We start from the raw sequence: 13,825 nt of genomic DNA, 5'->3' as shown, positions 1-13,825 counted from the left end.
AAATGCATGCATTTTGTCTCCAAAAACAAAGGAAGAAATGCATACATTTTTTGTTAGATGAGACACACCTAATGTAATTTCTATGCTATGTGGGTAAAATGGGCCAAGATTCTGAAGTTGATCACGTTTTAGAATTTTATGCCTATGTATATTTGACTTATTAATTAGTTTCTTGAGTGAACTTTATGGTGATTTAGAACTATACCAAACACGTCCTGATATTCGCATCGATTTTTGAGGGTTGAGGAAAATATGTTAAACACCTGGAACTTTAGTGTTAAGAGATATAATCATGGAATGATGGTTTCATTTTGGTTTCTCTTGATGGTATTCTTTTTAGATATTCAGAATGATTTTTGTATATGATTGCAAGTTCAAAGAAAACTATTAAAGTGAGAGAGTGAGTTATCATTGATTTGGTTTTTCTAATAATTCAGGAAACTGAAGATGAGTACTGCACAATGATGTCCAAAGAGTGCTCAGAAAATTTGAAAGACGCCGGGGAGTAAGTCTCTGCCTTGGTAATTGTACATAAGTTGTGAGATCTCTCCGTCATATTTACTGAGTTTCTATCTTTTGTTTTTCAGAATTATTTTGACCAAAAGTATGCGGAGGACATATTTTCTGGTCAAGCGCTGTTATAAGATGCGTGAACCTGTTCTCCTTGTTGGTGAAACTGGTGGTGGGAAAACAACTGTTTGCCAATTGCTTAGTGACAAGTTGGGTTTGAAACTGCACATATTGAATTGCCATCAATACACAGAAACATTCAGATTTTCTTGGAGTTCGTCCTATACTCTCCTCATATCACTTTCATGTTTCCGTTTGTTGTTGATCTTCTCTTGCTGCCTCTAGATTTTTGTGACATGTGGGTAGCACCTTTGATGAAGTAAAATTTATGTTAACTTTTATTGATTATTGTTGATTAGGGTTTTTACCCTGTGCGAGAGAGATCAAGAATCGCTGTAGACTTTCAAAAGCTTTGTGAACAGTTCACCAATTCAAAGGCTTCTATTCATTTCCCTGGAGTGGCTGTATGTTAATCTCTGTATATATATTGATTTTTACTTGGAGGTTTTCTTATTTTGACTGGTAAATTCCATCATTATTGTAATGTTCTCTTTTGCAGAAAATTTTTATGGACATTAACCAAGCATCACAGACTCTTCATAAGTTCAATGTTATAATGCAAAAATATAGAACGAAACATGTTTCTCATCCGGAAGTAACCGACAATGAAGTAGCTCGGATAGAAAAAATCTATCGGAACCTCTGTGAGTTGCATCAGACGTGGCAGACTATATTTACGTGGCAGGATGGACCTCTTGTTGAAGCTATGAAGAGAGGTGACCTGTTTCTCTTGGATGAGATTTCTTTAGCTGAAGATAGTGTGCTTGAAAGATTAAACAGCGTCTTGGAACCGGAAAGAAAACTGGTAATTTATCCATAATTTACTCCTTTTCGCACACCATTTTCTAGCTGTTTGTAAGTAGTGCTTTTTTGTCTGTCATTGTTTATTCTTGGATCTCTCATTCATTGTTTAATCTTAAATATTTGAAAGTTTGCAACTGGGTTATTTGATTTCAAATTATTTGACTACTTGTTGCATCCCCACCATTTATACTCGTGATTTATGATTTATTTCTCAATGTGCTTTACATTTTGTCTAGCTTAGATACCTGCTGTCACTGCAATTGTGAATTTTTACTCCTTCTAGCATAAGTTGGCATTTGCAGTTGTAGTAAAAAAAACCAAGGAAAATATTGATAGCTATTCTGAACTTACACTGCGTAAAGTGCATCGTTTTCAATAGATTATTATGCTTACATTTGGTTGGGAGAAAATTGAAAAATGATAGGAATAAAAATGGGAGTGATGAATATATTATTTCCTTGTTTTATTGGAACAGGAGGAGTTCAAGAACTGTGTTTTGTTAGTTGGGGGATGTTGTATGCCTTCGTTGAGTAAATCGAAAAAGTTCTTGCTGTGATGGCATAGTCAATGATGTTTAGATAAACTTTAATTGGTATCTATGCTATTTTTATTCACACCTGCAGTCATTGGCTGAGAAAGGAGGCTCTCATCTTGAGAATATAATTGCTCATGACAAATTTTTCCTCCTCGCTACAATGAATCCTGGCGGAGACTATGGCAAAAAAGAATTGTCACTTGCACTTCGTAATAGGTTTACTGAGATATGGGTTCCTTCCGTCAGTGATGTTGAGGAGCTTAAGAGTATCGCCCTTAAAAGGCAAGTTTGTCTTAACAAGTAGCATTCACTATTTTTATGGCTTTCTAACACTTCTTTGCTTGCAGAATATCAAAACCAGAACTTTCTTGGACTATCAGTATCATGCTAAATTTTTGGGAGGTATATTGATTTCTATTTTTATGCTATATTTATCTATTATTCATGCTGTTCATCACAAAATTAGAGAATGTACCAATATTTTTTTCCTTTTCTATGTGATTGCAATTCTCGCTTAAATATGCTTCTTAAATCCATGTATTAGGACTGTATCCTGTAAATTGTCCTAGTCTATACCATCGAGAGATAAGAAAAATGTCTATCCTATTCCTTCATTTTCCTACATGATACGATAGCCCTATTCGTCTGAGATTAAAAAAAGGTCTGATATCCTTCCATCAGCACGGCACTCACAACTTCAAGTCGCTCGTACGGTAACTCTAAAAAGAAGAGAGCAAAAAAGAATTTGTGTTCAGCCCTGTTTTTCAATTTTATTTCAGCCAATAGTTTAATGTTTCATTAAAATGTTAATTTCAACATTAGAGAGAACTAACTTATTTTGCACCGTCTTAACTCCCTGTTCATCTCGTCACTGTTCAATCTCTTGTCATCACCTGTTCTTTTGTCCACCTCCATTTCACCTCACCATTTAAGATAGCAACACAAACTGCTGCTCTATAGTATTGAAGAGAGATTACTAAACAAGATGAGCAGTGTGAAGTGCTGATGCGTGGTGGAGAGTGGCCTCATTTTAAAGAATGCGGCAATGGTCAGCATGTTGTGTGTTGCTGCCCTTTCATTTTCAGTCTGAAAATTTATTGCTGTATCCTGATTAAAGGCATTAACAGTGGATCCTTTTGTTTTGAGATGTTTACTAACAAGCGTGGTCAAGGATTTCAAGTGCTAATTATCTTGGATTTCTTGGTCCATGCCATCTGTTAAGACATACTTTATTGTGGTTCAATTTTATATTTATTCTTCCTAACTTATTGTATCCTTTATGTGAAATTCATTCCTCACTGATATTACAATTACGGCAGTATTTTTCTTCTGGAAACTTATCTTCTCAGTTCTCGTTCTAACTTAATCTAATTATTTTTCTCAGTGGTTCAACATGTTACGGACAGGAATATTACTTACTGTGAGAGATCTCTTGTCCTGGGTATCTTTTATCAATGCGACTGAAAGAAGTTTGCCAGCTGAATCTGCAATTATTCATGGAGCATTCCTAGTTGCCTTGGATGGACTTAGTTTAGGTATATGTGTTCTGGTGGCTCGAACTAATATAGCTGTTTGAGAATTTTATTAATATTACCGGGACCAAGCTCTAAATGATGTTGCAACCTCATACATTTGTTCTGCTACTACCACATAGGCAGACAATATATTGGTGTTTATAAATAAGGAAGTGGAGAAACTTTTTCTGCTTTGTATAATATGTTGAAGAGAAGTGAGAGAACTGGGGTGAAATCTGTTTTCCATCAACTTTTGATTATGTTGAGGCTTTCTTGTCTTCTAATAACTCTTGAATCTCATAATATTACTGTTACACTTTGATGGTTAATTGCCTTGATCCTGGTGGAAATCCTGTTGGAAAACTATTATTATTGTAATGTGTTTATGGGTGGTAATGAATTCAGATTGTAGGTCAATTCTTTTGTGATCTTTTGGGCGCTATTTAGTAAATCGCGAGGCTTGATCAGGAAGATGTTGATAGATCAACTTTTGATGGAAAATTATTAAAGTTTGTCTCATAACTGATTTAGTGTTTCTACCTTATCTGTAATGAGTGGGGCTATTGTCCATTTCTTAAAGTTAATTGATTTTCATCTGAGAAATGTTCTCTGGTGAGTGGATTATCGTGGTATCACTGTATCAGTATAAGGATATCTCTCTTTGATTTGGTCATTTGATACTTGTTCCAACTATAGCCGCTGAGTCATTGCTTTAGCTGATTCTGTTATGATATCTGCAGTAAATTTCTTCTGTCCTTCGCTCTCTATGCCCTTCAGGTACAAATATATCCAAAACTGATACTGCACAGCTGAGACTCAAATGTCTTTCTTTCCTTCAGAATAAACTCAAGGTGAATTATTTTCTTATAGTCTAGTCTTTGTGTTGTGGGGGCGGAACACATTAATTTATAAGTACTACTTAGAAAATCTAAATGACTTTCTCATCTGGAAAATAAGAAATGTCAATGTCCAAATTGTCACTGTTCATGTGTTATTCCCTCAAAAGTTGCCTTCTTTGTAGTTAATTGTTAGTGAGCATCTGAACTGCATTGCCAGCTGTAGCCAACAGAGATTTATAATGCTAGAAATAAATGCTCTTCTGTTTGTATATCATACAAGATGAAGTCTTATCTGAACAATTTATGGATAGGAGCTTGTCCTATGCTATTTAAAAAATGTTTTTGCTAGAGATCTTCCATCATGTTAAATTTTTACCGTAAAGCTTATTTTATGAAATGCTAATTTTCCTGTCCCTTGATACAGGACGACAGGAAATGTTCCGATTCCTCAATTCTTGACAGCCTCAATGACTATGGTTGGGCTGATTCTGGAAGTTCAGCAGTTCTAATTCAGGCCGATAACATGGAGTGTGACAATCTATTTGGAATCCATCCTTTCTATATAAGAAAGGTATATAACTCAAATTTTTCCGAAAACATATGAAGTTGTTACCTTGACATGGAAGTTATAATTAAAATAAGTCCTTCCTGTAAAAATTAAGGAGTCAATATATGTCTGCCACTCTGCCTCCTTGATTTTTTAATTATTCTTGATTAAACAATCGACTTTTGATTATGATCTACACTAAACAGAAAAATCACTTGATGTTGTATGGCTCATTCTAAATTTTTTAAAATCAGATTATAGATTGTGTATATTATGCTGGTACCTGCACAAAGTTGATTAAGTTTTGGAAATATAAATATTTCTTTATAAGAAATGAAATGTATTAAGAAATATATGGTTGATGGGTAACATCTTTGTTAAAAAGAGGTAAAAATTTCTTGTTTATACTTTCAAACGTTTGTACAAGTATATGTAAACCTACATGGCAAGAGTCCTAGAAAAGAAATAGCTGGAATTTTGGGATTCATGTCTACACAATCATGCTAATCTGATATCGTATTAGTTTTCATCATACGTACACTAGGAGGATTGTGACTCCCCCTGAATTTGAGTGCTTGAAGAGTGAATGGTCTCCTTGACTTTTCTTGTACTCTGACTTGAGCATCACGGTCTTGGTGATCCCTTGAGACCATGTAAAGCTTTTTTTAACTTGCAAACTTTATACCCTTCTCTCATTTTCCTTGAAATCCTGGTGGAATCTCCATGTAAATTTCCTCCTACAAGGTGCCGTGTGAGAAGGCATTCTTAACGTCAAATTGATCTAGGCTCCAGTTAAAGTTGGCATCGAGAGAGAACAAAATTAAATCTCTATTCATTCATCTTGGCAACTGGACCAAAGATTTCTTGATAATCCACCCATAAGTTTGTGTATACCATTTCCAACGAGCCCGACTTTGTATCTTTCCAAGGAACCATTAGAATTATATTTCACTGTATACATCCATTTGCATCCCACATTTTCTTTACCGGCAGTTGTGATCTCCCACATTTGATTTTTTTCAAAGCCTGCATTTTATGTTTCATAACAAGGCTCCAATTCTCATCAGATGAAGTCTCAAAGAAAAATATTGGGAATATAGAGTGTTTAAATTCGTTAAAAAACTCTCATGTGAAGGTGATTTTTTTTAAGGTAACATATTTTGCCATAGGATAAAGGAGTCGGTTGGTGCACTCTCTTGTTCCTTTTCTAAAAACAACGGGTAGATCATTATTCTGGACGGAACGTGAGGCTGAGATTTAAGGTTCAGAACATACCTCAGTTGTAGAATAGGGAGAGGATTCTTGGACCTGTTCAGGATCAGCGTTGGCCTTCTTCCTCTTTTTGAGTAAACCTGGTTAAAGCGCATATGTTCAAATAAGCTCTTGGAAGCAGAGGGTGAATCAGTCACTGTTGGAGGTCAGTTGGCTGAGGTTAGTCCTACGAGAATGCATCTATGTCATCATCGCTCAGAGACTATAGGTGCTCGTTCTGGGAACGACGCTCGCTGAAATAAGAATTTTCTTCATCAAAGGGGACATCAACAGAGTCAAAGAACCTCTTTGTAAGTTGATGATAACCCTACTATCTCTTCTTGGTTGATGAACATTCCCAAAAGATACCCTTAAAGCTCTAGGATCAAGCTTCCTTTTTTTTTTGACCATGGATGTGAAGAAACACAATGCACCTAAGACTCATAACGATAGATTATTGGGTGATTTTAGGTCTGTACAAAATTGAGAGAGAATTTCCAATGGTGTTTTAAATCCAAGACCTTGGAATGTAGTCAATTTATAATGTAAACAACAGATAATACTGCTTCTCTCCTATAATTGTTTTAGACCTTTTTATGAAAGAGAAGTGCTCAAGTAGTGGCTAAAAGACTATTCTTGCGTTACTGCATTTTGTTATGGAGTATTAATGCGTGAGGACCTTCTTTTTCAAGATATGGAGATAAGGCTTGGTTGAAATTATCTCTAGCATTATTTGATCTCAATCTCTTTATTTTAAGCCCGGATTGATTCTGGATGTTTTTTTGAAAATTTTGAAACACAACTGATTTCTATTTTAGATTTGAGAAGAAAAATCCCTTAAATTCGGGTGCAATGTTCCACAAATATTACAAACCAACGAGATACTGAAATATTCAAAACATTGGAGGGTCCCAGTATATCACTATGAATCAGATGTAACTTTTTTTATTACTGATTGGAAATGATACATGATTGTATTTAGCAAACTCACACACATCACAGTGAGGGTGTTAATTTTCTAAACCCTTGAACAAAAACGCAAACATAACTTTTAAAGCTCCAAAAGAAGGATGCCTTAATCTAAAATGTTGAAGCCAAATGCTATTTTTATTTGACGAAGAAGAGAAAAATGATGAAGCTGTTTTATTGGTACCGGTTTCCTCAAAGATATAAAGTTCATTAACCTCCTTAGCTAGTCCAATCTTCCTCCCCGAACCTTGATAAAAGAGGACATTACAATTCATATCAGATGTAAGCTTTTGAATGGATATTAGGTTCGTTGATAGCTCAGACACATGGAGTACATTTCTTAATGTAAGTAAATAACTAACAAACTCATCACCAATTCGAGCTACCGTTGTAAGAGAACCATCAACTATGGCTATTTTCCGATTCCTAGGACAATGTGTTTTAAGTGGTGAACATAAGAGAAGAGTGTGCCATGTGGTCAGTAGCTGTATAGTTTATCACTCATCAATTTCTTCCTGAGGCCAATCTGCCTCATATATGCTTCGTGCTCTTGCTTGCCAATATTAAGATTGACCTGCCCAGTGTATCCAGGCTGTTGTACTCCTCTCCCTTCCCTTCACGTGGTCTGCCATGAAGTTTCCAGCACTTTAGGAAATTGTTTCCTCCAACGATGGAACTTCATCATTCCCAAGAATTTGAACTCTAACATGAGCAAATTCAAAGTTTGAGCCAACGAAAAGATCTACACTTTGTCGTTATCGATAAAGTCTCTGAGAGCAGTTGAATCTTCAGAATGCTTCATTTTAATGATTCTGTAATGGTCAAGGTCCTGCCATAAGTTTTCCAACTGATTTGCATACTCTGTGACAGGTTTATTACCCTGCGTAAGTGATCCCACCTTGACTTTTATTTTGTAAACTTGAGCTGTGTCTCGAGTCTTGGAATAGGTTCGACGCACCGAATCCCATGTAACTTTAGCAGAAGTCAAGAACATAACCGTGTCACTGATTCTCGGATCCATTTTGTCCCACGACTATGACATGACCATAGAAACAATTTCATCCCATGCTTCAAAGCCTTTCTCACCTGCTTTCGGTCCATTGCCAGAAGATGGATGAGTCTTCAATTTCCTTTCAAATATGTCTGCACCTCTTGATATAGTTTTTTCCATCCAATCGAAAATTTGTCCGAATATTCTGTAAATCTCCAATTAGCATGCTAGAGTTTTCTTCCTCGGACTGAGTGGAATCTTTAGAGGTTGACATCGTCAAATTTTGAGGCTTAAAAGGAACGAGCATAGACAACCGATGTAATGGGCCCGGAATTTACCAAAGATGGCAGACAGTTTGCGATTAAATGGGCTGGGTATTTAGCCCAAAGTACGCAAAGAGTCCGCGATGGAATGTAGCGAAAATTTGAGGCCCAAGATTGCTCAGAGTCTGCAATCTAAATGAGGAAAGATTGGGAATTAACTCAGACTTCACGGAAAAAAATGAGTCAACGATTGCGTAAAGTAACAAATCGCAGAATGGTGTTTTTCAAGATTGTAAGAGACGACCGGAAGAGCAGAGCATCGGTTACCAGAATTTTACTGTTTAAATGCTGGCTCAAGTACTTGGGAATAGTACTTCCTTGGGATCTTTCAAAGGTTCAATTGTTTCTTTCCATAGTTTCCATGTAGTTGGTAATAGTACTTCCTCTATAATTTTCTGGATTTTTTTATCTTTCCGATTATATAATCAGTTTTCTTTCTCAAAAAAAAAAATCAGTTTTCCATAAAAAATTTCTTATTCCAGGTACACTCAATGAAATGTTAATCTGGTTGAATCTATCTTTGAACAAAAATATTCCGTTGATCTGAAACTTGAGAGTTATTGTAGGGCAGAAAAAAATTCCTAGGTTAGTCGTGTGAGAATGGGGTGCATCGCATATTTGAGTTTATTCACAGGAAATCACCTATTCATTGGTCACACTTGAGTATATGCAATTCGAACTTTGTCGATAGTATTTGCAGAGTCTTTTCATATGATAATTCATTAGTTGGATTGCATAAGCATCCTTATTTATCTTGTTCAGGTACCGACAATGTTGATGTGGAGGGATTTGAATTTATGGCCCCCACCACTCGAAGGAATACCTTGAGGTTGCTGCGTGCTATGCAAATTAACAAGCCTGGTATTTTCCTAATATGAATTATATTATCACATATTTGTGTTCTTTGCCGATAAGTTGATGTGTGTTTGGAGTCCCCAAACGAACTTAATTTTCAATTACATTATACGCTAAGATTCCTAATTTCGTTGGTTTCCATGCTTTACTAGTTTTGTTGGAAGGAAGTCCAGGTGTTGGGAAAACAAGTTTAATTGTTGCCCTTGGCAGAGCCTCTGGACATGTAGTTGTACGGATAAACTTGTCCGAGCAGGTGGTGAACTGTTGGTTATAAACTTGTACTGCTTTTGTTTCTGTTATGTCTCTATAAGGTGTTAAATTATTTTTATTGAATTTATGCCGCAGACTGATATCATGGACTTGTTGGGGTCAGATTTACCAGTTGAAAGTGATGAAGGGATACAGTTTGCCTGGTCTGAAGGAATACTGCTTCAGGTTTGGTACCTGGTCTTTCTTCATGATTTTTCTTCAGTTTTGATTGTGAAATGCAATTTATTATGTCTTGTGAACCCAGGCCCTGAAAAACGGATCATGGGTTCTGCTGGATGAACTGAACCTTGCTCCACAATCTGTCTTGGAGGTATTACCCGTGGTTATTGTGGTCCTCCTTGGATTACCTTCATTTAACTTTTCTGTTGAATTATTTATTTACCTAGATTTATTCTCCCTCACTTATCTCTGTAAACCCGAGCTCACTCATTTCCATTTATCTTAGTTGCTTGAATGAGATTAATCCATAATGAAATGCATTTTCAATTATTGTTTCCCATAACTGGTTATGAACATGGCAGATGCTGTTTCTCATCTGGCTAGTTCGATGTATGAACCATAATTTTAAAAATATTTTATTGAACTTAATTTTTATGTGCTTTCCTTAACAAAGCAGGCATTCTTAATGTAGTGCATACTGGTGAAAAGAGTTTTTTTTCCCAATATAATGAAAAGCTAGAGCAGAAGCCGAAGAGTGGCATTTTCTAGCTTCTAAAAAGTGCTTTTAAAGCCTATTTTTATATAAAAAAGAAAGATTCTTTTGATTGTAAACATCTAAAACACTCCTTGATTTGACTATATATTCCTATATTTCGCTTAATAATTACTAATGTTGTACTTGAACTTGACTATGTAAATTAGGGCCTCAATGCTATTTTGGACCACCGGTCTGAAGTTTTTATTCCTGAACTGGGTCGTTCTTTCAAATGCCCTACATCTTTCAGAGTTTTTGCATGTCAAAATCCTTCTTGTCAAGGAGGGGGGCGGAAGGGTCTTCCGAAGTCCTTTCTCAATAGATTCACGAAGGTACACCCTGGTTTACATTTGAATACCATGAGAGTTTTAGATTGAAGACGCTAAAATTGTTCAGTAGAAACTCTTCAGTTTTTCAATTGTTACTGACTTATATCGATGAATTGATTTTCCTCTTCCAATTGGTTTTAGGTTTATGTTGATGAGCTAGTTGTGGAAGATTATATTTCCATCTGTTGCTCACTGTTTCCATCAATTGAAAAATCTTTGCTGATGAAGTTGGTGGCATTTAATGAAAGACTACACCAAGAGACCATGGTATACCACAAATTTGGTCAACAGGGTTCCCCTTGGGAGTTTAATCTACGGGATGTGATTCGCTCGTGTGAAATTATTCAAGGTTTTTTATACTCAATTTCATATATACAGTTAAATGTTACAAGCTCATTTCTCCTCTGAATAATGATTGAATTTTTTCAGGTGCATCAGAGAAGCCAAAACCCGACTGTTTCCTGAGCACTGTTTATCTGCAAAGAATGCGCACATCAACTGATCGAATAGAAGTTCTGAATTTATATGAACAGATCTTTGGCTTCAGGCCATTCATAAATCCATACCCTAGAGTACTGCTTAATCCTTGTTCATTTGTTGCTGGGAACATTTCCATTGAAAGGTATAGGTATCAGTCATCTGGCATATCCAGTAAAGACCTTAAGATTCTACCTTCTTTACGTCATTGCTTGGAAGGGGTAGCAGAGTGCGTAAAACATCAGTGGTTATGCATATTAGTTGGTCCTCCATCTTCTGGTAAGACTTCACTGATAAGATTGCTGGCAGAACTGACTGGAAATGTACTAAATGAATTAAATATTTCATCTGCTACTGACATATCTGATCTACTCGGATGCTTTGAGCAGCATAATGCATCCCGTCACTATTTTTTCGCTATTGCTCAAATGGAAAAAATTGTGAATGAGTACTGCAACTTGCAGTTGGAATTTTCTCCAGTGGGATTAATCCGAAAGAAAGATCTAATTACTCGATGGTTGGCCTTCTTATCAAACATCAATAACCGTCCTACCGCTTCTTCAGCCACATACATTGACAATCCAAGAATGAGAGATTCTATTCCCCATTTAGTTGAAATTATTGAAGATTTAATGCTGGACAATGATATTCAACAATTGTCCGTATCTTGGTCTAACAAAGATCTGGATATCATTCTGAACATGATCAGAAAATTGGAAGAAGATCATAAAAAAGGTCGACAATCAATGAAGTTTGAATGGGTCAGTGGATTATTGATCAAAGCCATAGAAAATGGGGAGTGGATTGTTCTAGAGAATGCAAACCTCTGTAATCCCACGGTACACAATATTTTTGTATATTTTCATTTTATGGGTTATATAACACTTGCGTTCATCCTCTATTTTAATGAAGCTTATGTTTCTCTTTAATTTATTGCATCCAGGTTCTTGATAGGATTAACTCTTTGGTTGAACAGTCTGGATCTATAGTTATAAATGAGTGTGGGGTTGTAAAAGGTAAAGCAGTGGTTCTTCACCCTCATCCAAAGTTTCGGATGTTCCTCACAGTAAATCCTAGCTATGGTGAAGTATCCCGAGCAATGAGAAATAGAGGAGTTGAAATATATATGATGCAACCATATTGGTTGGTAGATGAGAAAAGTGGTAAGAATCTTAATGAGATTGAGGTCAGGGATGCAAAAAGATTCATCGCACTTTCTGGAATTCCAATGGGTAAATTTGTCGAAATGATGGCCAAGGCCCACATTTATGCTATGCATGAAGGATCCCGTCTTAACGTGAGCATTACGTATCTTGAACTTTCACGCTGGGTGCGATTATTCCAGCGGCTCATTACAAATGGCAATAGGCCTTATTGGAGCATTCAAGTTAGTTGGGAGCATACATACCTTTCCTCTTTCGGTGAGGGAAAAGGAAAAGATATTGTTTCTCAAGCAGCTGCTGCTTATTTATCAAATCCAGAATTTTATAAATTCACTACATCTGAAGATTGCTTGTTATGTTTACCAGGAGGCTGGCCTACCCCCTTGAAATTAAGTGACTTCATTTGTTACTCAAAAGAGACTTGTGTTAGGCAGAATTGTATGTATTTGGAATCTTTGGTATCTCAAATTGCGTCTTTCATCCATAGAAGAACTTTGAACAGAGGTTTTAAAGGACAAACTCCTATCAATGGAGGATCGAGGATGATTCATCTATTGGATGCTACTTTGTTGCGTGGGCTAATGTTCCCTACGGCTTCAGATAACAGTATTCTTGTAAATCATGGCACTAAGAGTGAATTGGATTTGGTTTTAGCCAAGAAGAAACTCATTTTTGCTGCTGATTGGGTCATTGAACAGGCCACTCAACATGATTATCATCTTTATATTCAGTGGTTTGATTGGTTTGGTACTCGATTGCAGCATATCTTTTCATTTTTAAATTGGTATTCAGATTTATTCAAAAACGAACTGAACCATCCTGTTTGGACCCGGATATTTCGTTTACTTTCAGTTGATAAAGAATTCATCTCTGTCCCGATATTTTCGATGGAATTTATTGATGTTTTTCCATCTGTTGATCAGTTAAAATCCTGCCATGTTCTAATAAACTTAATCAAGTGTGCCAGCCAATTGAGACTCAGCCTTCGACAGTGGAGCAGTGAGGACTGTTACAATCAAATGAATGCGACCCAACGAACTTTTATTCCCGTTTTGACTTCGCTGAGAATAATGGAAGAAAAAGTGCTTCATGTGCTTGCTGAGTCACCTTCTTTTGATTTACTGTTTGAATCATTCTGTGACCTCCTGGAACATCATAAACTCTTCTGGAACAGTATTATTTCATCTCATTTTGATTGCCAGCTGATTTATTGGCGTTCTTTGATGAAAGATGTCTTGAAATTGTACCAAATATGTCCTGTAGAAGCAAAAACTTGTCAGGTGAGCTACTGTGGTGTTCATATTCGCTTTTAACTTTCCATTTTATTTTGCCTCTTAGCATTTATACTTTATCTTATTTTAGATCTGTAGGACATGCAAACTGTTTAAAAACTTGGTATTATGTAGATCAAGATGAAAGAATTGGAAGGAGTCTCATCTTTGCATTTGAACTCGATGAAGTCCTTGCTCTGGACATATGGTGGACATCCAATTTTGCCTCCGTCTGCAGAGTTGTACCAAAAGCAGTGTCAACTTTCAAGCCTTTGTGAACTGGTGTGGCCAAGGAAAAATGAGTTTGTGAAACTAGGTATGCTTGATGGAGCCTTCCAAATAATGCAGTTCATAATCAATGTT

General features: G+C 36.3%; 1 protein-coding gene across 1 annotated transcript in view; it reads left to right on the top strand.

Moving 5' to 3' along the window:
- Window positions 1-13,825, top strand: part of LOC142529084 (midasin-like) — a 51,287-nt gene that overhangs the window by 18,291 nt on the left and 19,171 nt on the right. The window contains 20 exon segments of the mRNA XM_075634476.1: window positions 438-505; window positions 588-768; window positions 770-784; window positions 930-1,034; window positions 1,130-1,435; window positions 2,058-2,251; window positions 2,317-2,371; window positions 3,354-3,504; window positions 4,261-4,334; window positions 4,747-4,893; window position 6,265; window positions 9,166-9,264; window positions 9,411-9,511; window positions 9,604-9,693; window positions 9,773-9,838; window positions 10,390-10,554; window positions 10,693-10,900; window positions 10,981-11,867; window positions 11,972-13,471; window positions 13,598-13,778. Coding sequence (XP_075490591.1) covers window positions 438-505; window positions 588-768; window positions 770-784; window positions 930-1,034; window positions 1,130-1,435; window positions 2,058-2,251; window positions 2,317-2,371; window positions 3,354-3,504; window positions 4,261-4,334; window positions 4,747-4,893; window position 6,265; window positions 9,166-9,264; window positions 9,411-9,511; window positions 9,604-9,693; window positions 9,773-9,838; window positions 10,390-10,554; window positions 10,693-10,900; window positions 10,981-11,867; window positions 11,972-13,471; window positions 13,598-13,778 — 4,594 coding nt within the window.

The sequence above is a fragment of the Primulina tabacum genome, chromosome 16 (genome assembly GCF_025594145.1).
Source record: "Primulina tabacum isolate GXHZ01 chromosome 16, ASM2559414v2, whole genome shotgun sequence".
Taxonomy (NCBI): domain Eukaryota; kingdom Viridiplantae; phylum Streptophyta; class Magnoliopsida; order Lamiales; family Gesneriaceae; genus Primulina; species Primulina tabacum.
Note: the sequence above shows the minus strand (reverse complement) of the source record. Positions and strands in the feature narration are given on the sequence as shown.